At 49.3% G+C, this 24,345-nt stretch overlaps 10 protein-coding genes across 10 annotated transcripts; 7 read left to right on the top strand and 3 right to left on the bottom strand.

Annotated features, from left to right (window-relative positions):
• Window positions 1–1,086: 1,086 nt before the first annotated feature.
• N7503_009521 (RTA1 domain-containing protein) lies at window positions 1,087–1,991 on the top strand (the record flags this gene model as incomplete). Its single annotated transcript, XM_057069067.1, has 2 exons — window positions 1,087–1,258; window positions 1,324–1,991. 2 exons carry the CDS (start codon window positions 1,087–1,089, stop codon window positions 1,989–1,991), a joined length of 840 nt encoding a protein of 279 aa, XP_056915678.1.
• Window positions 1,992–2,477: 486 nt separating this feature from the next.
• Window positions 2,478–3,403, top strand: N7503_009520 (4a-hydroxytetrahydrobiopterin dehydratase). The gene is made up of 3 exons (XM_057069066.1): window positions 2,478–2,869; window positions 2,919–2,981; window positions 3,101–3,403. Exons 1-3 carry the CDS (start codon window positions 2,624–2,626, stop codon window positions 3,254–3,256), a joined length of 465 nt encoding a protein of 154 aa, XP_056915677.1. The 5' UTR covers window positions 2,478–2,623; the 3' UTR covers window positions 3,257–3,403.
• A 399-nt stretch (window positions 3,404–3,802) lies between these two features.
• On the top strand, window positions 3,803–6,262 carry N7503_009519 (peptidase family M20/M25/M40 protein; the record flags this gene model as incomplete). Its single annotated transcript, XM_057069065.1, has 1 exon — window positions 3,803–6,262. The coding sequence occupies one exon, from the start codon at window positions 3,803–3,805 to the stop codon at window positions 6,260–6,262; it is 2,460 nt and encodes an 819-aa protein (XP_056915676.1).
• Window positions 6,263–6,932: 670 nt separating this feature from the next.
• On the bottom strand, window positions 6,933–8,240 carry N7503_009518 (Sec62 family protein translocation protein; the record flags this gene model as incomplete). The annotated part of the gene is made up of 3 exons (XM_057069064.1): window positions 6,933–7,112; window positions 7,169–7,725; window positions 7,793–8,240. 3 exons carry the CDS (start codon window positions 8,238–8,240, stop codon window positions 6,933–6,935), a joined length of 1,185 nt encoding a protein of 394 aa, XP_056915675.1.
• Window positions 8,241–8,484: 244 nt separating this feature from the next.
• N7503_009517 (Lectin C-type domain protein) lies at window positions 8,485–10,401 on the top strand (the record flags this gene model as incomplete). The annotated part of the gene is made up of 2 exons (XM_057069063.1): window positions 8,485–8,547; window positions 8,605–10,401. 2 exons carry the CDS (start codon window positions 8,485–8,487, stop codon window positions 10,399–10,401), a joined length of 1,860 nt encoding a protein of 619 aa, XP_056915674.1.
• Window positions 10,402–11,707: 1,306 nt separating this feature from the next.
• On the top strand, window positions 11,708–12,445 carry N7503_009516 (uncharacterized protein; the record flags this gene model as incomplete). The annotated part of the gene is made up of 1 exon (XM_057069062.1): window positions 11,708–12,445. One exon carries the CDS (start codon window positions 11,708–11,710, stop codon window positions 12,443–12,445), a length of 738 nt encoding a protein of 245 aa, XP_056915673.1.
• A 1,833-nt stretch (window positions 12,446–14,278) lies between these two features.
• Window positions 14,279–16,568, bottom strand: N7503_009515 (uncharacterized protein; the record flags this gene model as incomplete). Its single annotated transcript, XM_057069061.1, has 3 exons — window positions 14,279–16,096; window positions 16,144–16,332; window positions 16,395–16,568. 3 exons carry the CDS (start codon window positions 16,566–16,568, stop codon window positions 14,279–14,281), a joined length of 2,181 nt encoding a protein of 726 aa, XP_056915672.1.
• Window positions 16,569–16,820: 252 nt separating this feature from the next.
• On the top strand, window positions 16,821–18,507 carry N7503_009514 (NADPH-adrenodoxin reductase; the record flags this gene model as incomplete). The annotated part of the gene is made up of 2 exons (XM_057069060.1): window positions 16,821–17,111; window positions 17,206–18,507. The coding sequence occupies 2 exons, from the start codon at window positions 16,821–16,823 to the stop codon at window positions 18,505–18,507; spliced, it is 1,593 nt and encodes a 530-aa protein (XP_056915671.1).
• Window positions 18,508–18,660: 153 nt separating this feature from the next.
• Window positions 18,661–19,134, bottom strand: aspf13 (allergenic cerato-platanin Asp F13; the record flags this gene model as incomplete). Its single annotated transcript, XM_057069059.1, has 1 exon — window positions 18,661–19,134. One exon carries the CDS (start codon window positions 19,132–19,134, stop codon window positions 18,661–18,663), a length of 474 nt encoding a protein of 157 aa, XP_056915670.1.
• Window positions 19,135–21,169: 2,035 nt separating this feature from the next.
• gprD lies at window positions 21,170–22,542 on the top strand (the record flags this gene model as incomplete). Its single annotated transcript, XM_057069058.1, has 2 exons — window positions 21,170–21,775; window positions 21,838–22,542. Exons 1-2 carry the CDS (start codon window positions 21,200–21,202, stop codon window positions 22,540–22,542), a joined length of 1,281 nt encoding a protein of 426 aa, XP_056915669.1. The 5' UTR covers window positions 21,170–21,199.
• Window positions 22,543–24,345: the final 1,803 nt, after the last annotated feature.

Genomic DNA, 24,345 nt, shown 5'->3' with positions numbered 1-24,345 from the left:
GAGAGAAGTGTATGAATATTTGGATCCATCTTTCAGGGTGTGGTTGGAATGGCCATTAGGAAAAGTTGGCTGAATGAGTCTATTATTGATAAATTGATATGCCTCTTTTCAGGATGTAGCTCAATCTGAATATGAGGTACAACGCAGGGGTGTCATCAAGCCTACTGGTACCTACGCAGCTGCTCAGGTAGACAGTGATCACCGGTCCTCTGGGCGAAGCCTGCAGCCACATTTCCGAATTTGGTCGTCCTCAAACACAGAAATAGATCTCGGCATAAATGGTTGATAATACATTGACCTTTTCCAATTTAAATCGCGTACAGCCTATGCCAAAGAAAATGATGGCCAAGCGGCAAGCAAGCCACCATGTGCGAAATTCAGTTCATAAACCGCTAGTCTCACGGTACCTTTTAGTCCAATGATCTCAATCCGTTCGTTTCAGGGTACGAATATAAACTGTATACTGCGTAGTTGGTCTCATGAAAGTGGATATGAATCCACAAATTTACGAGTACGTCGGCTTACCAATTGGCTCAAAAAAAGGCCCCGATTAAGTGGATTTGGGTTCATAGTCAATTACGAGTACGTCGACTACCCGATTGGCTTAATATGGTTGCTAATTGAGATGGGCCTGGTAGGTAGGCCTCAAGAAAAAAGGATTGGCTACGGACTACGAACTCCAAAGCAACAGCATTGAGGTCGAAGTGTTACTCCTTCACCTGGGCAGGTCTTTCCACCAGGATTAACTCAGAGACTCGCGTGAATGAGTACGCATGTACGGCCCAATTTTCCATACACCTACTGCAGTAGATGATCTCATACGCGTATTAGGTCAAATTCTACGATGGTTAATTTCTGAAAAATGCTGCGCCTTCGACCATATCTGCACTGGATCATCATGAAAATCTATGACTACCCTTCTAGCTATAAATATCCATAATCCACCTCCAAACATTTTTTTTTGACATGGTTTCAAACCTTGCCTTGGCAGACTAACAACCCCATTGAATCGAATTTATCATTTCCTATCAATCAAAGTGCCATACAACTGCACTTTACCTCCCTTCCGACGCCCCTTTCTCCAAAATGACGGACTTAGAGCCTATGACTAACGGCTACTATCTCTGGCATTATGTTCCTTCCATAGCGGCTGCTGTGATCTTCGCCATACTTTTCTTTGCAATCACGGTCATCCACTTCTGGAAGCTGTTCAAATCTCGAGTCCGCTTCACAATACCCTTTGCTATCGGCGGAATATGTTAGTACTCCCAATCTTCTCAAAGTTCAAGCCATCCGTAGATATACTGAAAAGTAATCTCATAGTTGAAGTCATCGGTTTTGCTGCTCGAATAGCCGCCCACAACAACACCGCCGCGCTAATACCCTATGTTATCCAAAGCATATTTCTCCTCCTTGCTCCCATCTTGTTTGCCGCCGCCGCTTACATGGTCCTCGCACGCATTATTTGCAGTGTCAGCGCTGAAGACTTTTCTCCTATTCGCATAAAATGGATTACCAAGGTATTCGTCACCTGTGATATCATTACCTTTCTCATCCAGGGTAGCGGCGCTGGCATGACGGTCGAAAGCACCATGTCTAGCATGGGGCAGTACATTGTACTTGCGGGTTTGGTAATGCAGATCCTCACATTCGTCTTATTTGTGGTGACGGCGATTGTGTTTGCCAATCGCATGAGATTGAATCCAACTTCAGCAGTCAAACAAGGCGAGGTTCCCTGGAAAAAGCATTTGTACAGTTTGTACGCCATCAGCGCTATGATCTTGCTCCGCTCAATTTTCCGTGTCATTGAGTATGCATGTGGAAATGGTGGATACTTGCTAGCAACCGAATGGCCTACATATGTTCTAGACGCCACGCCCATGTTTATCGCCATGGTCTGCTTTGCTATCTGCTATCCTAGCGAGCTACAACGATTTTTGGTGAGATGTGACTCGGGGATCGCTTTGGATCCGACGTCATTGAAAGCATGATTGTGCTTATTGAGGACTTTTTCAGCCATCATTGGAATTTGCTTGACCTTACTTTCGCTCATATCTTCAGTTGGTATGGTCATATATTGCTTTTTTTCACGTTCGTTTCCTTGGTACTTGGGTCACTTCCAGGGGGGGGGGAAGGGGGTTAAACCCGTGTTCACACTGTGAACAAATATTCGCGAAGGGATCTTTGACTATTTTGCATGAATGCTTTATATCTATACTGGGAAGCTCCATTGATCGCTTTGGTCAATGTAAAGTTATTGGATTGCGCATCTTCAAATTCACAATCATTCAAACCCGGTGTTCAATTGAGGCAGCTGAACAGGTTATAATAGTAGAACAAGTCTGGAACAATTTATTTTTACCCACCACGCCTGCTGAATGTTTCCACAATTCCACTATTGTGTACGACGGGGCGAGAGTTCGTAAAGGCCAAATGAGAGAGGTGTAGGACTGGTCTATAATCCCCAGCAACACGGTATTGACGCCGAATCTTGGTGGTTAGAGTGCATGGTTTCATGTGAGAGAGCTGATATAGAGATTGATTATGGTCCGTGCGTCCGGGACCAGAAAACGCCAAATCCCAAATTCAACCGGAACAACGCGCAAGTGCAAACTAGGAGAGTATGAGCTTCCCCCTACGTCTCGGGAGATTCTCCCTGTTTCGGCCCATTGTAAACTGCACACGTCCCATTCCCAACCTTTCACTCCGAATGGCATCGAGCACTCCTGCACCGCGCTTTGCGGAGGGTGAAGACCCACACCAATTGAGTTCCGACACTACCACACTGCAGCAACAGGGCTGGGCACTAGATGCTGAGGGGATGGGAGTCACCAAGACGTTCCACTTTAAGAGCTATTTCAAAGCTGTGGTGAGTACAACTACTTGTGTTAGGGGGGTTCCCCATTGACCTTGTCTAGTCGTTTCTGAATATGATTGCGGCCGAAAGCTCGGTCAAGAAGCACCACCCCACTATGACTATTGTGAGTTTTTTTTTTGGCCCTTTTCCTTGTACAGCCGGAATGGAGAGGTTGGAGTTCCGTGGGTGGATCAACATGTCTGAACAAAGAAAATCATGTTCATCAAGCTAATGTGGTCCCAGCGGTTCGGCTCCGTTGATGTCCATTGGACCACACATCACCCGCGCGGCCTCACCCACAAAGATATTGCTTTGGCTCGACACTGTGATGCTGGAGCTGGATTGATAGGAGCCGTTGAACCTGGGCAGGGATTGAAGTGCGGACCAGAGACAAAGTGAACGGTCAGAGTTTAAGATTAAAATGTAATTAGGGAAGGCTTAGTGGAGCGAACGTTTGTGCTCCACTTGACGCGTGGGATTCGAGATGATGTGGTTCCATGTAAGCGAGATGGAGTCGATCTGATATTATGATGTAGTAATTGCGGGTGCCTACAATAGTATCAATCCGATACCTTTTAGGGCTTTTGTGTCCTATACTCGAGGCGAAGTAGAAAGAAAAAGGGGCCGATTGGATTAGCTCGACTCAAATTCATGCACCTCGCATCACTTCCTGGTAGATCCTTCTCCCCCCACTTTTCCCCAATTTCTTTCTCCTGAGTTCTTCCTGAAACCTTTGAAATTTCTTGGGAAACCAGAGAAAGAGAAAATTCAATACTTTCGTTCATTCCTTATCAATTTCCTTGTATGACGTTGGCCTCAACGGCCGTGCAGATGCGCCCACGTTCTTTTAACCCCCCGTGTCGATCTTTTCCCCCTTCATCTTGACCTCCTTTTCCTATGAGTGATGAATACTGAGGTGTGACGACGATGAAATTGGACGTCGCAATGTCTGAAAATATAATGATGGGTCAAGAGCCCACGCCATCCACGTCCCTTGGCGAACGGCGTGGGCATCGCCTTGCGCCGCTAAATACAAACTTTGCCCGGCCAGCTGCAGTCCCGGCCACTAAGTCCCAGTCACGATCACGTCCTCGTCCATCCGAATATCCCAGCACCAATGGCTCGGAGGGGCCGGTCCCTCTCCAGAGCCCGGTACGGCGCCAATCATCAAAATCTTCGCTGCGCAGTTTGTTCAGTCGCGACAAATCGTCGCGTGCCGCTGCCGCACCGGATACCAAATTAACTGAGATTGATGAATCCCAGCCGCCTCCAGTACAACAAACACAACCAATCGCGCCAATTGAGCCAGAACCAGAGACACTGCTGTCCCCGGGTCTAACCAGCCCCGGTACCGATCCAACCACTCCGACCACCCTCACGTCCCCGACAACACCTCGGGCCCGGGCCACATTGAAAACAGCTCGACCGCGGCCCGCCGAGTCGAATCCGCCCCCATCACGGGAGCAGTACGGATGGAAGCCACCACCGTTATTTCAAGCCTATCCGCAATCGACTAAACATGAAAGTCTTACGGCGCCGGCGATGTCGGCAGATGCGATCTTACGCCTGCATGCGACAACCGGGAAGAGTGTGGCGGAGGATGCTAGGAACCGAATAGGGCAAGAGGATGCGAAGAAAAAAGAGCAAAGGGAACGGAAACATCTTCGCACATTGTCAGGGACAATCAACAAGGTTGAGTGGACCAACAAGATCTACGTGCTGGCCACGACGGGTTTTATTCTCCAATATGCCGGGGAAGGGAAGCACGATCGCCTGCCCGAAAAGATGCTGCAATTGGGTCCTAAGTCGGTGGCATTTGCCAGTGATGCAATTCCTGGGAAGCACTGGGTTGTTCAGGTGTCTCAGAACTCAGGTGTCGACTCCAATTCAGATGCAGAGCCGTCGAAGCCTAAACTCTCGTCTCGCTTTGGATTTCATCGATCTCATGCGCGTCGTTTGGCCCGCAGCTTCCTCTTGGTGTTTGATAACCCGGACTCCATGATTGCCTGGCTTATGGCAATTCGTGCTGAGATCGAATCTCGCGGCGGTCCCAAATTCATAACTGAGAAATACTCGGATGACGATGCAGATGCTCCTCAGCTTCGGTCCAAATCGAGTGTTCGACAAATGGTGAAAAAGGATCCCCATCGTATCTCCAGCTTGTTTCTTCAGCCGCAGACCCTGCGATCCCCCGAGGACGAGGATGATGGCACTTCGGTCGGTGGTTTGACCTGGCAGTCACGACGAAGCTCGTACGTGTCTGTCAGTCGGTCGGTGGTAAATTCTAGGGCAGGATCGGCCTCCACGGCTAGAACGGAAGCTACTGGTTCAACAAACGGAAATGGGTCCGAATGCCCTTCCGCTTTCACCGCAATGAGCCCGCCTATGAACCCACCTCATTTCCCACCGACAGGAAATGGTGCTGCGGTACTGGAAGAGCCGAAGGGGCCTGAGGTAGATCCTCCATATACTCGCAGTCCACCTACTCCTGGCCAGGAGAAGCGACACTCCTTACATGGGTCCCCGAAGGCGCAGGCAATCCCGGTGCCTATGAATCAAGAGTCAGTTCAGGCCAATCATATTCAATCCAACGTCCCCGAAACCCTAGTCCGATGTGCCTCGCCGCCAGCTCCGAACTTCAGCGTGCCTTTATTTAGCAAGAAGTTTGCGTCAAGACCAGCCGTTGCCTCCATCTCCCAGGTTGCTGCTACTCCTCCTCCGTCTGTAGCTGGTTTTCTGCGCCGAGGTGAAAGTACAGGCGATTTCAGCATCTCCAGTATCTCCTCGCCCCCACAGTCTCCGACTTATAGCGTTGCAAGCTCGCGTCAGACAGACTCTTCCGAGCCACCATTTTTGGTCCGCGATGGCACTCGACGCACCTTGCGCGCTTCCAACTCGGAGGACGCTTTATCCAGAGTCATTCGCCAGGCACCAGAACACGGCAATGCGTTCGCCCGTATGGCCCGACAGACAGCTCCCTCCAATATCAGCCCCCCTTCGTCTCGTCCTCTCAGTTTGGTCGGTCGACCCGGGCTGGGGATACATATGGTCAGCGAATCGGACGTACTGAGTATTCCACCAGTCGAGCCAATACCACGAAATCGTGTGTCTACTGCGCAGACCGACCATCAAAATATGTCACGCCGAAAGAGCATGCCTGGACTCAGCCTGGGGCCTCCCGCTGCACCTCCACCTAATTGTCCCCTCCCCAAAATTCCTTCTCCCATTGCTGCGCAGGCGCTGCCCTCTTGGTCAACCAGTCCTCCCGTCAACCGGTTTTACCAATCACAACAGGCTAGTGAACAAGTCCGAAATGACCGGAAATTTGGTGTTTCGAATGGAAATACGGCACAACCGGTATCAGGTGGCTCGAGAACAGCTGCTCGGCAGTCCAGAATGATTTGATGAAATGATCATTCTTTGTCACAATATACGACCTCCCCTTGCGTCAAAAATTCGTCACTATCTCGTCACTTCATGCATGTCACATATACCCTCGACTATACGTTGTCGACTTCAACTACATCGATTTTTTTGTCAAAAGAGCGACATTTGAGATATATCCTACTTCATTTCTGTCTTCACTTCGTTTATGCATTTGCATCTTTATTGTCTCAACATGACGATACCCGCCTTTGTGTCTACTTGGCGTCGATTTTAATGATTCGCCTTCTTGGCTTTGTTTCTTACTACTTCATTTCTTGTACTGTGTCTTATTTATACCCCTTTTGATATCATTGACAGCCATTGAGACTTGGTCTTTTTTTCTATCTACTTTGGGCATCGGGTCAAATCTGTGGGAAACTGGAGTTTAGGTCCATTGGAATACAGCATGATCGATTACAATTGGTATATGCAAATTATACAGCTAGTTCTTAGATCCGTTGTAGGAAGATGAACTTACTGATATCATTTTGACGAATCGAAAGGACTCTGATAACTAATACAAGAGATGAGAAACGCCGGAACGAGGATCCTAAAAAGGTAGAGTGCAGTTGCGATCATTGAATACAGCTGTTTTTCCTTGATATTCCCACCGGTGTTGACAATGTTGGAGAAATAAACTTGTATGAAACTACTCTTCTACTTCCTCAACCCGCGCTGTCAGGTCCCGCTTCACAGGCGCTGAGCTGGGAGTAGATGTAGTTTCAGCCGAGGTGGTAGTAGCAGACGGAGCTTCTGTCGAAGCTGCTGCAGGAGCTGCGGTAGTGGGAGCTGCAACTCCTGATTTGACCTTCTTGCTCTTTTTCTTGTTCTATGAGCATGTTAGCATGAGCTCCAGTGTAGCAAATGAAGCCAATATAAACATACCTCCTGCCAGCCCCAAAGAGGCTTGAAGCTGTCGAAGAACCCAACATCCGCAAACAGATTTGGGTACAACCACAATCCGGGCGGGACAGCGAAAACGGTAACACAGAATAGAATCAACCGGAAGATAGCCATAGCGAAGAAAAGTCCCAAAAGACCCATACATCCAACGCTAAGGTACCAAACACCTTGGCGCAGCATCATAGGCCACAACGGGAATAACACAACGGTAAAGATACCCGCCACAACAGCCGCGGCCATGGCCTTCTGCTTCCATTGCGGTCCCTCCCACTGCCACACGTAGTACATCATCGGTTCGAAAAGCTGTTCCCCCTCGATCTTCACGGTCCACAGGCCCTTTGTCCGGTTCTTGGGCTTGGCGTGGTTGTGGCCTTCGTGCGGGTCGACCTTGCTCACGCGTAGTGCGAGATAGGAGAGAGGGAGGAGCTTGAAGGCGGCCTCGGCTGAGGCGGCGTCTGTCACGGGTGGAAGGAGGGAGTTCTTCTTTGCGGCGGCTTTGGCGTAGGCGGGGGACTGAAGGGCGCGCATAGCTCGCTTGACTGTGGTATGTTAGGAACCTCATCTGATCTGATGATGTTGAGAGATTTTGCGCAGTAGGTGGCATACCTTTGAACATGTCCTTTCGTTCGCCGTTTAGGATACAGGTCCGTGGCTTAAGGGCCTGCGAGCGCAGGAACTTCGCCACGGCCAGCGCCTTGGGGTCCACGGGCTGTCCTGGGCTAACGGCTACCCGCTGCATCTGTTGTTGTGGAGGTCCCTGCTGGGGACTTGGCGGTTGACCCGGCTTTTGTTGTTGTACCGCTTGGCCTGGCTGTGGTGATCCCTGGCCCTGTTGTTGGTGCGCCCGCATCGCTTCCATCTGCAATTCCTTGTAGAGTGCCTCTGGTGTCATCTCCCTAGCTTTTGCAAGAGCAAGGAAATTTTGCTTCTTCTGCTCCTTCAATTCTTCTACTGAAATCTGTTTACTATTGGCTTCAAGAGCCAACTGTCGTTCGGCTTCGGCGTTTTTGGCGGCGATGAAAGCCTTTATCTGCTCGGGGCTAGGTTGAGCCATGGCGACGTATAGTAAATCCTCTTTTCGATGGCAAGGGTATCAAAGAAAAGACAAACAAAGAAGAGAAAAAAAGACGAAGCGTTGTGGTGATTGGACTTTGTCGGAAGTCGAAAGAAAGGAAACATTAGATGTGGCCAGATCGACTCAGGTGATCGGCGCGCCCGCCTTGCAGTACGCGATGCGACCTGTGTGAACCCGCACTTAACTTCAATTACTTCACAATCATGCTCTACTCCAGCTCTCTATGTCTGTCTCGTATAATTCTGATGCCACTCTTGATAGTGCGACCTGGGTGGCTGTCTTGCTGGTTCGTATTGCCGGATTTGAACTGAACCCCCCAACTCCAGTCTGACGCAATGCCCAGAGCGAACGCGATGTCGCCGGCCAAATACCAATCAACTTTGTAACCAACCCCGCTGTATCATTGACGGCTGCATGTTTTGGAGACGGCCTTTACGATGAAACAGCAGCTACACAATGCATCTCCAATCTTCTGTCGGTCGGGTACCGACGGTTAATACTAGACATATATTGGTCAGTCGAACATAGGACATGGACATTTTGCCCTGTCGACATTCCCACGACGGCCGACGTGACACTTTCAGCATACACCTCAACCATGAGCAGTTCCTCAACGACATCCACCGTCACATCCACATCCACCGAGTCCGCGTCTGCGTCTGCTTCTGCGTCCACAACAACTGAGGCAGCCGACGCCACGTCAACGGGATACAAGGATTCCCAGGGTGAGACGGTCTATGAGCTTGGGCCGTACAGATGTACTAGTGACCTTAATCTATACACAATATCGCAAATTCTGGTCGGATACTTCCAGAGTACGACATCTAGAGAGGAAACGTTTACAACCTGGTTGGCTTTGAACCTCCATGTCGCAGGAAGTGATTCAGCGCCGACAGAGCCTGCATCGGCGGTCACAGGCGATGATTTGCCCAAAACAGAAACTGAGCGGGCTGGAGCGTACCTCGGAACGGTACTAAGGGACTATATCTATACTCCAGCTCAGCTTGCCAAGGATCGAAGCAACCTGAACGAGTCCTGGTATGAGGTTGACACGAGTTACATGCCTATCGTGGAATATTACACGATTCACACGGACGAATCAGGTCAACAGAGCACTCCGGATGGATGGCCGTCTGCAAAATACATCCAGTTTGCCAAATCAGACAGAGTACTGATTGAGTATGGGTCGGTGGATCCCCAGCTGGCCGAGTATGATTTATCGCAAGATGAAGACGATATTTTCGGTCCATATTATATGTCATCTGGTGTGAAGATTTCCACCGCGGAGAATGGCACGGTGACTGCGGGCTGTTTATATGAACCGGGAGCTACCGCCGTATCCCAAGCCAATTCGTCATGGGCAACCAGTCAAATCCCTGTTACGGACGGACTGTCCATTGAAAGTGCCATGGGTTCCATCACCGATGTCATCGCTGGAATTACTGCCTGCGGCATGTCTCCCATGCTGAACAGTACTCTCTTTGACCAAAACGCCGGCGCCGATGTTCAGCATTACCGCAATGTATCTCTTTCATCTAGCTGGGCCTGGGCAATCGGTGAGCCTCAAGGCGCAGGTACTGGTGGTGGTACAAATGGCGAGCCCGCTTTTGACCGCTGCTCAATCATGGATCTATCACTTGAAGGCCGCTGGCGGGCCACCAACTGCACTGAAGTACGACGCGGTGCCTGTCGAGTAGGCAATTCCCCGTTCGCATGGACTGTGACCAATGCAACGGCGAAGTATTCAGAGATCTCGGAGTCTTGTCCACCAGGGTCTACCCTCGCAGTACCCCGAACTGGCCTTGAAAACACCTATTTATATAAGCAGCTCCTTTCTGAGGAGTCGACAGTCCTGGACTCGACGTCCTCGGACCCGGCTCTCCGTGAGATTTTCCTGGATTTCAATTGTATTGATATTACTTCCTGCTGGGTCACTGGTGGAGCGCAAGCTACCTGTCCGTACGCAAATAATCCACAACAGCTGGAGCGTAAGACGGTCCTTGTTTCAGTTGTTGCTGGAGTTGTGATCTGTGTCATCTTTGCATTGACAGTTTTTGTCAAGTGTAATACTAATCGTCGGAACTCTCGTCGTCGAAGGCGTGTTATTGAGGGATGGGAGTATGAGGGTGTTCCCTCGTAACATACCCAGGTCGATTATAGGCACAACATTTCCTCTCCAACTTGGGAGAAATATCGGGGGGACATGAGGATTGCCGAAGTTGGCGCCACGGCCTTTCCACTTATACCAATACTGGTCAACGGCCCCTTGACCTTTTTTGCACCAGTCTTCTCCGCATAGAACTCTTCTGTTCTGAATATGTGAACGAACTTTGGCTTTCTTATGTCTATGGTGCCTCCTTGACTTCAAATCTACTATCGAAAAATGGTATTTTTTGTCAGCCCAATGGACAGGGGATACTAACCTCCGGAGGTTGAGGCTGATGAATGTCTTACCCCGCACCCTGCAAAGTCCAAAGTGCCCAACAATAGGAATTAGGGGGCTTTGGGGAATGTAACAGCCACTGCATGTCCCGCATCGAAACACTGAGCCGCATCCAAGGTCTGAAAAACCTACTGGTCTCGTGTTATGGCGTACTCATACCATAACATAAACTATTTACATGTACGAAACGATTTTTTATACACCGGGTTGGGTTGAGCGCTTTGTCTCATACAATGGGCTTAAGCCATATCAAGCATGAGTGCCTAGCATAGCGCAGATCGGGTTTGCCTATAGCCAAGCCGGATGGCCCTCATCCCTCCTTCTCAAATGTGACTCCAGAGCCACACCACTGATAGATGCCCTTCCATCGCATAAAAGCACAGAACATGTCAGATTATTCGATTTCACCCCCATTATCTCGGGTAGAAACCCAGAGTAGCAAGTTCTTGGGCGCGGACATGTGTTCGTGCAGCATCAGCGGACAAATTAGAGGACGCGAAAATCTCAATATTAGACGCTAAGTATGCAAGTCACCCTCCTTCATTGTGCATGAACCTATTATAAAGATCTAGATAAGGATCTCAGGCCCCAAAGCATGCCATTGTCTACGGCTTACCCGCAGCCTTCACCCGGGCAGATGTATGAAATTGCATAGTAGCGAATAGCCTTAGGAACTACTCACCGATTCATCTGGTAACCCTTGCTATTGTACACACCATCAGGAAAATTGTTAGCAGAAATCCCTGTTCTCGTTCACTTCATCGTCAGACCGACTTTTTGTTTGTGTTTAGATGGGTATTTTTCGATGGATAGTGTTGCCTGGCTTGCTCGTTGTTGGGCTGTTTTTCAGTGCCGTGGGAGTGGTATAAATATGTCGAGGGCTCTTGGAATATATCAGATTCCCCTTTCAATTATAAGACTGCCTTGCTCGATCAGGTGTACCGGCTTTAACGTTTGTCATTAGTCTGTGGCCTCGGACACTCTTGCGATCCATCAAAGCAACATGGATATGTCAGTGGCGAACCAATTGGGAATATCTCCAGCGGAAGCAAAGGATAATAAGAGGTTTGAGTCAGCAGACGAAGTTGGTTACTATTTCAGGAAGCGCCTTCGCACAGCCGAGCAAACTTTGGAGAACTCAACGGTTGCAACTTCCGAGACATTAAAAAGATTCCTCGAATCAATTGAGATATACAATCGAGTTTCTCTCAGACGATTCCTCGAACAATCTGGCTTAAGCACCAGCTCAGGTTCAGCTTATACAGAGTTCAAGCAAAAATATGATCCCTTGCCTGTGAATCAGGTCCTGTATCTCATCGACGAGGAGTTTCTGGTTAGGAATGATCGCCATGCTACCAACCCCTATGCACCTCCGCCGCCCGCCAAAAGGATCGAGATAATGATGAGTGCAATCCTCTGGGCAGACCAACTTTACCCTTCGTGTCGAAGCTTGGACTGGAAATCTGGTTTTTTGGATTTTCCATGCGTTTCCCTCATGGAATATCTCAACTGGCTTGGACAGATTAATCAGCGCAAGTTGTTGGCGGGAGACGAAATGAACGATCGTGACGAGTATATCTTGGAAAGACTTTGGCACTGGTTCGAAACGCATGATCAGAGACCAATCAGGTTGTCATTTGCTATGGCCCGTCACGGGATGGTGAGAGACGTCTTGCAAGAGCTAGGCGTTTTGCGGGACATTATTGCGGAATTGGGTGAATTGAATAATGGACCCCAGTAGGGAATAGGGGGTATACGGTGGCATAAATGGAAAAACGCACGACGCGTCACAAAAGTTTGGTCTGACATCCTCGCTTAGTTTCTTTGATACAGATTAGGGGCCAAATTGAACTAGTCCAAGCCCAAGCTCGAGAATTTGAAATACGCCTTGCTAGCTACTCAGATCGTGCTTCCGAAAGTAGACAATGTTGCAAGCCACGCTGAGCCGTAAAGGGTATTCGGTGACGTGAAAAAGTCCCTAAATCGATTATGATCGGCGATCCAGACCTGACAGACCTTTTCAGTTCCAAGGATGTTGAATCCCGGGGCTGGAAAGTTGATAGATCTCATGGTCGGTGCGACGGCGTTAAAAAGCCGATAGTCCGAGATTTGAGAAGGACAACAGGGGAAACAATGTTCTTTGAGGGCATTGAGACAAGCTGCAGCATCCAAAAAACAATCAGTATTGTGTCGTTTTCCTTGGTTCAAATCTGAAGAGCTCAGAACTAGAATTGTACTGAGAAAGCTATGAGCTTGCGGGCGAGGATGGCGCAGGAGTGATAAGCTGACCATCGTGGATGTAGCAAAAGTACTTCCTCTTCACCAGGCTGCGAGTCCTAAAGGATTGCTCAGGGTTGGAGCCTGCCTAGAACGGGCCAAGCTCGATTCTCTTCTCGCCCTTGATGTCGGGATATATAAATTAACAATGGAAGCAATTATTTGGTTCCTAAATTCGTCAGCTCAGGCGGCATTTGCCCTCGAAACGCGGGAGGAAATAAGTTGTTGGTGTCGAAAGGCGGCAAGCCAGAATGGAAGAAGCAGCTATGCGAGATACTGGGCCTTTCGCGTGGCAACGGCAAATGCGTACTGAAAACTCCCTTTCACCCCTTTTGATGATGTTCAACTGATTTGGCTTTTGCGGAGACAGAGGATCCCCATAGACAAGCATTCCGTGTCGTGACATTGTGCTTGGAGGAAAACCCCGATGTTGAGCAAGCCACAATCCAAGAAGTGGCTCTGTGCAATAGACTAGGTGAAATTGCAGAAGCTGAGATCACCCATCATGAGCGTAAGAAGACATGGGCAGTCCGATGGCTGGTATTCATTTACTGGATCTTTTGTGGGACGAGGAATGCGTGGGAGTGGGATGTTGAAAGGATAAGGGAAGAGTGCAGGAGAGAACAGGAAGAAAGAGGGCCTTCAGGTAAGCTGCCTGAGTCACGAGTGCATAATAGAAATCATTTAGCCTGCGATGGCTGCAAGAGATGTATCGGTTCTGTGTGATGAGATCGGTGGCTGATTTATTTCTTCCAGATTATGCCTATCTGGAATTCCTGAAGTCTTGTCCTTTCACGCCTCCCCGTTTTGCGGCTCGTCGGTCCCCAGGAACTGATCGCTCTGAATAATAACAGATCTCAGGATTTGCATTTCGCTTGGATGGTCTGGGGTTGAGTCGACAGTAACCTCCAGAAGGGGAAGCAAGGGGTTACAGGAGAATGATTCCCTGATGGAGGGCTGGGGAAGGATGTGAATGGCTGATATTCTTCCTGTATGCTGGTTGGTCAACCATGTCAATGTACAAGACCTGAGCAGGCAAACATCCATGTATCAATTCACAATGCTTAGCAATAATCATCCGACAATATGAGGATCAAAAAAGCAACTACCAATGGATCATACGTAGTCATTCAAATATGTCAGATTGGGTACTAACTAACCCGAAACGCAAAGATGATATCGCTACATGCCGTTCATATTGACAGAAAATCAGAAAACACCATATCCAGAAACAAAATAAACAAGAATAATATCCTCCCAAAGTTCCCTTCTTTTCCCTGTAACCGAATCATGAGAGTCACAGTCCCGCAAAACGTGCCCATCCAGCAGCCCGAATCTTTCCATCCGGAGTCTGATCCGGACTAGGAACTGCGCTCGGACTGGGACGTACTTCCACGCTCTTGCCTCCTCGTCCTTCTTCCGCAACTTTACCGCTTACATCGCGGCGACGTCCAACGCCTAATCCCGCAATGTAGCTACCATACGAGGATAGCGATGCTCCAACTCCACCCACGAGACCGGCCCGAGTTGTATCCGCGCCGGAATTACTGACCACTCGGCCCTTGCGGTCTCCTTCGGCCATGGCGGGAGATGACGGAACGCGAGCGCTGAGGTATCCCTCATCGTCACTGTCATCCTTTTTCAAAGATTGGTATGCAGACAACTTCTTGGTGCGCTTTTTGGTGAGCTTAGATGGTCCGCGCTTAATATCTTCCTGGGCGCTGACTTGGCGCGGCGCAATGCTCAGTCCGGAGGCATTCTCTTCAAGGTCACCGTAGAAACGATTATTGGAGGTTGGGGAGTCCGGGGTTGTATGCGGAGTGAAGACTTGGGCTTTTTGGTTTTGCGAGAGATTGGGATTATCACCTAGAGCGTTGCGGCGCACCGGGTCGGTATCCTCTTGCCTCTCATTGAGGACTGGTTGTGGGGTTGGAGGGTTCAGCATGAGTGGGTTGAAAGGGATACCGGAGGGTTCGTCATCGTTGTCATGGTCATGTTCTTCTGGGTCGGGGAAGATGTTGAATCGCTGCTGGGCTCCAATGTCTTGTTCGTCGTTGTCTTCGTTGCCATAGTACTCGTGCGCTGCTACGGAAGCGTATTCGCCACGTGTGTCCTCGGGGATTACACTTCCGACGCTGGTTGGATTTCTTTGGGGATATGCGAACCAGTCTCGGATGCCACTACCCGCTGATGGAGCAGATATATCTGTTCGTCGGCTGTACACGGAAGAGGATTGGCGAAGAGTAGTGGCGTTGTTCTGGTCAGCTTGGCCTTGAACGTCACTGACGGGGGATGGATAGCGCTCGTCGTGTGCAACCCAGTTATCGGACATGGGGCTCACGGATTCGGACCTGTCAGCAGTGCGAGAAGCTAGGTGACGGGTGTGGATGCCTGGGTCCACGATATTTGGCGATCGTGCAGGCACATTGTGATATTCCGGTGCAGTGGTGGCTGTGGCTACATTGTAAGGTCCTTCGGCAGGGTTGTGGTAGTATCTTTCTGGAGTTGGGGGCTCCAGTGAGAAACGGTGTGGCTGAACGAATATCTGGGATTGACATTTCTCGTTGCTCATGTCCACTGAACCGCGGATGGTATCACCGCCGAAGGAATCTTGACGGGTATGCATGAATGGAACAGTACGTGGAGAGCCCATAAGCGGATCTTCCATATTCGAATGCAGGGTTGATGAGCTCATGTGCTTTTCATCAACATCGATCTCTTTGCGGAAGCTTTTGCGCGGACGAGCTGTCAGGTTATCCTCGAGCGGGTTCATGTCAGGTGGGAGATGAGAGATCTTGCGGAAGATCACTGCCAAGAAGATCGAAAGGCAAAATGAGATAAGGTGCAATCCTGAATTCACAACCGCACAGATGAAGGTGGCTTCAACGATATCAAGGGTAATTTCACTGTTTTTGAAAAGAGTCCCCCAGTTGTAATCATCCGTCGCATAGTCAGCATGAGCCACATAAGCTGTGAACACGTAGAATGGGATTAGCCCAGCATCCAAAATGCCAGCGAACACTCCGTAACTAGCTTGAGAAGCAGGAGGACGTGTAACGGGAGATCGGCAGAAATGGTAGACACCATAGAGGGTGTGCAGAGTTGCGACAATTGGCTACTACAATTAGCATTTTACTTTATCAACTGGAATGAGCGACTTACTCCAGACCGCATGATCCAGATAATTGTCGTGTCCGCATTATTGATAACGATGGAGCAAAACAGGGATGCAAGTGCACCAAGTAGAGTGATGGACCGTAGACCTAGCTGGGTTCCTCTCACACCTTTGATCCACTTCTTCGCCTTGGGGTTCATTGGCGTGTGCGGTGGCTTCTTGTCGAGACTTTCCCACTATATATAGGTAACGCGTTGTTAGCCGTTGTATGATAGACAATACAGGAATCCCACCATACCGAGTCAGGGTGTCTGTTGAAACTAATCAAAGGCCCATCTTGCTTCTGCCTAGGTGATGCAGGAGTCCGGTTCGCTTGCGTCACAGCCTTGGGGTTAAAACCCAGGTCGGTCGGGCCATTGAAGCTATAAGCGGAAGGACGATCATAAAGGAATGGAGGCTCTGATCTGCCCATAGTAGCGACTAAAAGCCCCCCGTGGCAGCCACGCGAGATCGATGGAATTTGGTAAAGGAATGGAATGAACCGTGGAATGATGCGATCTGACAGTGGGAAACCTTGCGGTATGCGACGCGATGTGGGTAGTGCGGAGTACCAGAGGGTCAACATCGATTGTTGGCCCGGCAACAGAAGATAGTGGATCACGTGTCCCGATGAACTCCGATCTGATTGAACTTATCTACATTGATTATCTTTCCCCACACCACGATGCTCGATCGCGCATTTGTCTGTGCGGGCTGCACAGCGCGCTTGGCTCCTCCGGTCTTACGGGCCAAGTCGTTCCCCGCACGGTCTTTATCAAGGCGATTGAACAGTAATGTTGCTTCGGGGAATCGGCCCACTCGAGTTGCCGTTGTAGGCTCTGGGCCGGCAGGATTCTATGCCGTGGCAAGGCTATTGAGCAAGCATGCTGACCTCAAGGTTGACATGTTTGAAAAACTGCCGGTGCCATTTGGGTTGGCTAGATATGGTGTTGCCCCGGATCATCCAGAGGTCAAGGTACGTACCGGTAAAGCACTGCAACAGCTTATTAGGTCTCAATCGGCTTGCAAATATGATTGAATCATTTGTCTAATTTTGTCTGATAAAACAGAATTGTGAAGACAAATTTACCGAAGTCGCAACATCCTCACGCTTCAACTTTGTCGGTAATATCGAGCTCGGGAACGACCTACCTCTCGCTGCACTCAAACCCCACTACGATGCTATTCTTTTTGCATACGGAGCGTCGCAAGATAAGGAGCTTGGAATCCCGGGAGAGAACGCTCTTCGTAGCGTATACTCGGCCCGCTCCTTTGTAGGATGGTACAATGGTCTACCCGAACATCGGGATTTAAACCCGGACTTGTCCAGCGGTGAGGATGCAGTGATCGTTGGACAGGGAAACGTAGCCCTTGACGTCGCTAGAATCTTATTGTCAGACGTGGATGCGCTTCGAACTACCGATATTGCCGACCATGCTCTGGAAGTACTGTCTCGGAGTCGGATCAGACGGGTACGCGTGGTTGGTCGCCGAGGCCCATTACAGGCCTCTTTCACAATCAAAGAAGTCCGTGAATTACTTCAATTGCCTTCCGTCTCGTTCGAACCGATCCGGGATGATGTGTTCCCTCCAGAAGATGTTGTCAATGCCCTACCTCGGGCCCAGAAGCGATTGATGCAGCTCCTCGCCAAGGGCTCCGCCAATGACCCCGAGACAGCGACCAAGAAGTGGTCTTTGAATTTCCTCCTCTCCCCCGAGTGCCTCGATTGGTCACCAGTACATCCTTACCATCTCTCGCATGCTAAATTCTCTCGTAATGAGCTCGATCCCTCCGACCCTTACACCGCCAGTTCCAAAGTCACACCGAAATACCTCTCGAATGGAAATCGCGCTCAGGCCAATCTCCCCGCCAGTGTCTTCTTCCGCAGTGTGGGCTACAAGTCGCTTCCTCTGCCCGGACTTGAGGATCTCGGTATCGAATTCGATACTCGACGTGGCGTGATTCCTAATGATGGACTTGGTCGTGTGACGAGTCCCTCGGACTCGGGTGAGCCTCGTAAGCTGCCGGACGGGTCATTGATTTCCTACTTGCCTGGCTTGTACTGTGCCGGGTGGGTTAAGCGTGGCCCGACGGGCGTTATTGCATCGACCATGACAGATGCCTTCACCACAGTGGATACTATATTACATGACTTGGCAAGCCACGAAGGCTCTCTATTACATAACTCTGGTCAGAGCACCGGTCTAGGCTGGGAGGGCGTGAAGGCTGAAGTACAGCAACGTGGACTCCGGGCAACATCCTGGCAAGACTGGCAGCGCATTGACAGCATTGAGCGTGAGCGCGGTCAGCAGAAAGGCAGACCTCGCGAGAAGTTTACACGTGTTGAAGAAATGCTGCAGGCTCTTGATTGATTCCTTTACCTATGTATATTAAAAGAACCAATGTATTTAACATCAACCTTTAGCCTCACTCTAGATCACCCGGGTACCTCCAACGCTAGTATCAATATTTTCTAAGGGGTGATCAGCTTGCTCCCCCATCTAACATCGAATCAATCCATTCCCCTACTCGATTCCACACACGCTCTTGTCCACCTCGACATAAGTGGCGGTAACAACACCAAGACTTACAGCCTGGTTATCCGTCAGGCGGTTCATAGCCGTCAGACCAATATTGAATCCACCCGAGGCGACGTCAATAGCAGTAACATTGATGGTCTCGTTAATGTCGCCGGACTCAAAGTGCAGCTGATAGCAAGTACCGCAGGCGGGGCTGTCCCAGCCATCAATGGTGAGCGCACCACCGATCAGAGGGAACGTAGGCAACGAGCCAAATGTGGGGTAGTCATTTACGAGGCCGTTGACTCCATCAGAACACGCGACTGTGTTCATAGAGGTTGTGCCAACATCATATTTTTCGTCGTAGGAGACTTGCACGGTCTGTCCAGTTGTGGCGGTGGTTGAAGCTGGTGCAGGGGCAGCGCTGACGAGATGAGCTGCGGTCAAGAGAGCACAGGAAATGGCAGTGAAGGACTTCATGGTGGATTTGGAGGCTTGCTTGGTATTGAGAGTTGAATGTTTGATTATTTGGACGCACTCATGAAAAGGTTGGACTGTATACTGAGTTTTTAATCATACCATCGCCTTGGTCTTTATATATCCGTGACCACAATCCAGTAACAGGCTACATGTACACTGATACTATTTTTGTATACCTTTGATGCATCCGCGAAATGCATCGGTGCAGGTCTTAGACATTAGGCAAGTCATCGGGCAAGTGAGCCTTGGTCTGATGCAATGGTTGTTGCAGAAAGCGACCTGAGAGGACTGGCCGATTGCGGGCCCGGCTATAGACGGGCGAAGAGTGAGACATGGTAAATCTAGAACCATGCCCAAGAAGGGGAAGTGCTGTCGTGTAGATCAGCTGCACGATCCCGATGTAGGCTTACAGATGGCGTATTTTTATCCTTACCCACGGTGTAGGGAAGTCAGGCGTGGGTATGTACATGATTCGGTCGCATTGGGGAATTTGGACCTCAACGGAATGCGCGACTCCGCCTTTAAGGCATCCAATTCAATGACTCAGATCTGAGAGGGGATATGTGTGAGAATTTTAAGTAGATCAAGCCTAAAAAAAGACTGACAAATTAAGGTGAGATGGAAAGGAAGGAATTGTGGCGGGTGGTAAAATGACAGACAAAAAAAGAACGTCCCCGGGAAGGCTCGAACTTCCAACCTCCTGATTAACAGTCAGACGCGCTAGCCAATTGCGCCACGGAGACTTGTTCATATATTGAAGTCACTGAGACTGAAATATATTATTGGACTAATTGTTCGGTCTGATACGTCAAATTCCTTCAAGGTGCTCATTTTTGACTAGACTAGATCTACTCTGCACTAGCAGCTCAACTCTATTCTGATGTGATCTCTGCTCATTCCAGACACCATGATAATCTATATACCACAAGATCCTTTCCCCCTGAACCTCAGAAATGACGGAAAACTAAAACTCTCCATTTTTTGCTGACAAGCATCATGATCAGCAGAGGCACGTGCCAAAGAAAACCCAGTGGAACGCCGGATACTACTTAGGAAATCCCTTCAGGAGCCCCAAAGGCAATCGACTTCAGCTTGCGCAATGCGGAGTCATTTCCAGACCTGGATCCTAAAGCTTATACTTCAAGCTTCCCCTTGATCAGCATCTCCATTTTTTTTAATTTTTTTTTTTTGACGGGGAATAGCGTTGATTTCATATGCAAGTTCGTCGTTTGATCTGCTTCACCTTCAGCTGGTTGGGTCGGATGGATCGAAGGATCGAATTTAAGTTTCTAAGTTTCGAATTATTCGTGACCCGGATCGGGGGCTGTGCGTGGCCTCCACGAGGCTTCCTTCAGACTATTGTTTTGAAGGTGGCGTCACAATGTCACAGTGCGGACAAAAAACAAGCGCGAACTCCTTGTTTCCGTCTAATCTGTGATTAATGGTGGATCTAGGTTTTTTTTTGGCTGAACCAATACGAGGAAGATCTCCACTTAGCCTGATCAGACAGTGGCATTTGTTGACGAGACCCCACGTTCGACTCCATCTTCGTTGCCCCTAATGCAAACAAGCCGATTGATTGCGCGCCAGCACAGTCTTGGCATGGCGGTTTCCACACCAGTAAATCTTATTTGCACAGCTCTGGTGGTTGATCGACGCCGCATTTCCTGAAACTTCGAGCGCTTACCCTATTTCACCAGTTTTGTGGATAAAGCTCGGCTCAAGTATTGCAGTACCAGCCATACATGGGTCTCGGAGCCTCAGCCGGGTGGTCCGAATGGAGTATACAGTGGTTTACTCACAATCTCCTGAAGCGACAATATAGCCGCTATGGCGGTAATGAACCATGGATCTACTCTTGCAGCCCCCTTTTTATTGACAGTGGGCAAGCTTTAGCCCTACTTTTCAGTGATTGAAAATCATCACTGCATTCTGGTGGAGCATCGGATGCGGTGCAGGCCGACATAGAGACCCGTGCTCTCGGATCTCATTAGATTCTTTCTTATACGAGCCCAGGCCCTCCTGGTGCAAGGTTTGAGATCTATCCTACCCAGAGCTCTGAATCATGGTACTACTCACTCACGTCCTGCGTTCGCTATACGTCGGTGGCGGCGATGGCTCAATCGCTCGCCGCTGGGAGTTCCAAGAGGAAGAACCGCTCAAGGGTAGCGACCGGTCGCTCTTTATTGCCATGGGTATTATTGCCCTCTGCTCATTAGGTTCCACCCTAGGCCTTCTGTCGTTCCTTACTTATCGCTTTGTGTACTGGCAGCGGTACTACAAGCATCCCCTCGCTAAGAACCAATATGTCGTTTTGATTTATAACCTGTTACTCGTTGATCTGCAACAGGCCATCGCTTTCACTATCAGTTTGTACTGGGTGTCTCGGGGTAGTGTTCACTTTGGTGAGGCTGCCTGTTACTTGCAGGGCTGGTGGATTCAAACCGGAGATCCTGGCAGCGGTCTATTTGTCTTGTCCATCGCTTTTCATACTGGCTTCGTCGTTCTCCGTGGTCGACAACTGCCTTGGAATATTTTCGTCTACTGCGTGATTGCCTTATGGGTGTTCATTCTTATCCTGGGCTTTATTCCAGTCGGTCTCTATGGATCCAAGGCTTTTGTCATTTCTGAAGCCAATTGGGTATGCTTGTCCCTGGAATACATGGTGATGTGAAATTGACTGACTGAACTTTTTTTCTTTAGTGTTGGATCAGTCCAACACACGAGGATGAGCGTCTCTGGGGTCACTACTTCTGGATTTTCCTTTCCGAATTCGGTACCATCGTCCTATATGCGGTCATGTTCATCTACCTCCGACGCCGGATGTCACAAGCGAAGATGCTCCGCCGTGGCCAACAAGAGTCCCTCCACCGATTGAACCGTGTCGTCGTATACATGGTTATCTATCCCCTCGTCTATCTGTTCATGTCGCTGCCCCTCGCCGCTGGTCGTATGGCCAGCGCACGAGGTGACTCGCCCAGCAAGACCTACTTCGGAGTCGCCGGTTGCCTGATGGCTTTATCGGGACTCATGGATGTGGCTGTCTACACCCTAACCCGTCGCCACCTCCTTATCGACACCGAGCACAGCACCACCGACCACAACTACGACAACACCGACTCCCAATGGCAAACAAACATCACTACCAATGTCGGATCCCGGTCGCGTTCGCGCAAACCCTTCAAAATGGGATCTAAGCTGGGCTCGAGATTCCGCCGTAGCCAGGTCGCCGAGAAAGAAAACACCGCCAATCCGTTCGAGGGTGGCTCCACCGAAGATATCGTCGCGAAGAATGACATGGAAATGTCCAACTTCGGTGGTGTGTATCAGGAGACCACCATTGAGATTTCTCATGAGCCAGTGTCAGAGATTGAAGCTGAGGAACGAAGCGCGCGTCACAGCGGCTAAGACTAGATGTGCTTTATGAATCTTGACTGCCTTATGAGGCGTTCTTGTATATGATACTCCCTGCTGTACTTACTTCTGCCATGTGCATACACTCCCTTAATTTTGATGAATAATATAATGTCTTGAATCTGCTTCCCCGCTGTCATAAACCCGCTGTCATAAGTCCCGCTGTCAAGTTTCTTGGTCTGCCCCTTGGCAGGGTACTAAAAATCTTGGCCGGCGTCTATTTCTTCCCACTTCCGACGCTACAACTCGTACTTCTTCAAGGATCGCATCCGATGGTACCATCGATCGGCAATCAACTAGTCAGTCCCAGAACCCTGGATCATTACTAAATCTAGATCCCAGCTGAACTGATGAACACACCCACTCCTACCACGTCGCCACGCAATCCCGGCAGTTTGGTTTTTTCCTACCCACAGTGGATCCTAGCGCAACAATGGTCACCGCTTAGTCTGAAGAGTGGAGTCTTCTCTAGCACAAAGAAATTAGCAGATCCTGCTATGCTATTCCAGAATAGGGATTTTTGCTCCGGGCAAATCTTGGATAATCTATTAGACGCGTTCTGGGGCGAGTAGATCCTCATCTCGCAGATGGGGGTCCACATTTCCTGGATGGGTAATTGCTTGTGACGGCGATCTTGAAGACTGTATCGATCCAGTTCTATGCATCAACGAACCAGTCTTGAGGAAATCACCGTACCTGGGCTGACGTTGCAACAGATTCCTTGGTTCTTTCTTTCAAACGTGCGCAGGGCAAAGGTTGTCAGGGTGGAGCTTGAATGAAGCAAAACCTGCGAAACGTGCGAAACGTGGATCACCGAAAGTTAATTGAGGGGCTACACGGCTCGGGGAGAAGTGATGTTCATGTGTACGTTCGGTGGAGAAGGGGTCAAACTATTAGAAACACAGTCTGGAATCATCCGGTTTAGCCCCAAACTCTATATACTGTACAACCCCCTAAACCTAAACACCCAGGTTGTTACCGAGGCAGTACGGGGCTGCCATATGCTAACATTTACAATGATTCCACGGCCATCGGTGCTCTACATAACAGATCAAAGTATAATGTAATCAAGCTCGATTCCGATTAATCCTTCTCCTGGCTAATAGTTCACTAAGAAACTCGACTGTAGCACAGAGACAACTCCATCTTTTGTGGCACCACTTTGAATTCTCCGCTGACCCTATCGCGCATCCCGATCTAATGCCCAATCAATGTACCTCAAGAATTCCCGGGTCTGCCTGAGTATCCAAGAACATCCATCTGCTGGTCTGTTTATCACGTCTAATGGCCACTTGGAAACTGGCCTTAGCTCAAGAAAGGACCCTTCCTGAACTGGACGAGCGCTACCTACCTTTATACAACGCCTTTGACCTGGCTGGAAGGAAAACAAGAGACAAATCATTGAGCTACCTGAGATGGAGGGGAAATTGAGAGGTAAAATTCAATTCATCAACTAGGCATGTCAATACTAATTTTAAGGACTATTCCAAGGTTGTCCACGGGTAGCTATTCAAGTAGTTTGCAGTAAAATTTGTTCAGATATTCTCACTAGATATATCAGTTTAACAGCTGGGTGTAGGTATTGCCGACCAACCAATCGAACAGGGTATAACCAACAAAGTAAAAATGACCAAAGAAAGAAAAGAGCAGGATGCCCGAAGGTTCAAGAAGATGAAGACAAGTATGAGATCCAATGATAGACGTGTGCAAGGATATATATCCAGTTAGATCAAGAAAAGAAATTATGCGAAACAAGGGAAACCGTCAATGCTGAGAAATAGTTGTAAATGCTAACGG

Source organism: Penicillium pulvis, assembly GCF_028828015.1.
Source record: "Penicillium pulvis strain IBT 33274 chromosome Unknown scaffold_8_segment0_segment0, whole genome shotgun sequence".
Classification (NCBI taxonomy): Eukaryota; Fungi; Ascomycota; class Eurotiomycetes; order Eurotiales; family Aspergillaceae; genus Penicillium; species Penicillium pulvis.
The sequence above is the reverse complement of the archived record's forward strand: the minus strand, read 5'-3'. Positions and strand labels throughout refer to the sequence as shown.

Coding starts and splice junctions, on each gene's coding strand:
- N7503_009520 (XM_057069066.1), top strand. CDS start 2,624: ATGAGCTTCCCCCTACGTCTCGGGAGATTCTCCCTGTTTCGGCCCATT. Junction 2,870..2,918: donor AGAGCTATTTCAAAGCTGTG/GTGAGTACAACT, acceptor GACCTTGTCTAG/TCGTTTCTGAATATGATTGC. Junction 2,982..3,100: donor ACCACCCCACTATGACTATT/GTGAGTTTTTTT, acceptor ATGTGGTCCCAG/CGGTTCGGCTCCGTTGATGT.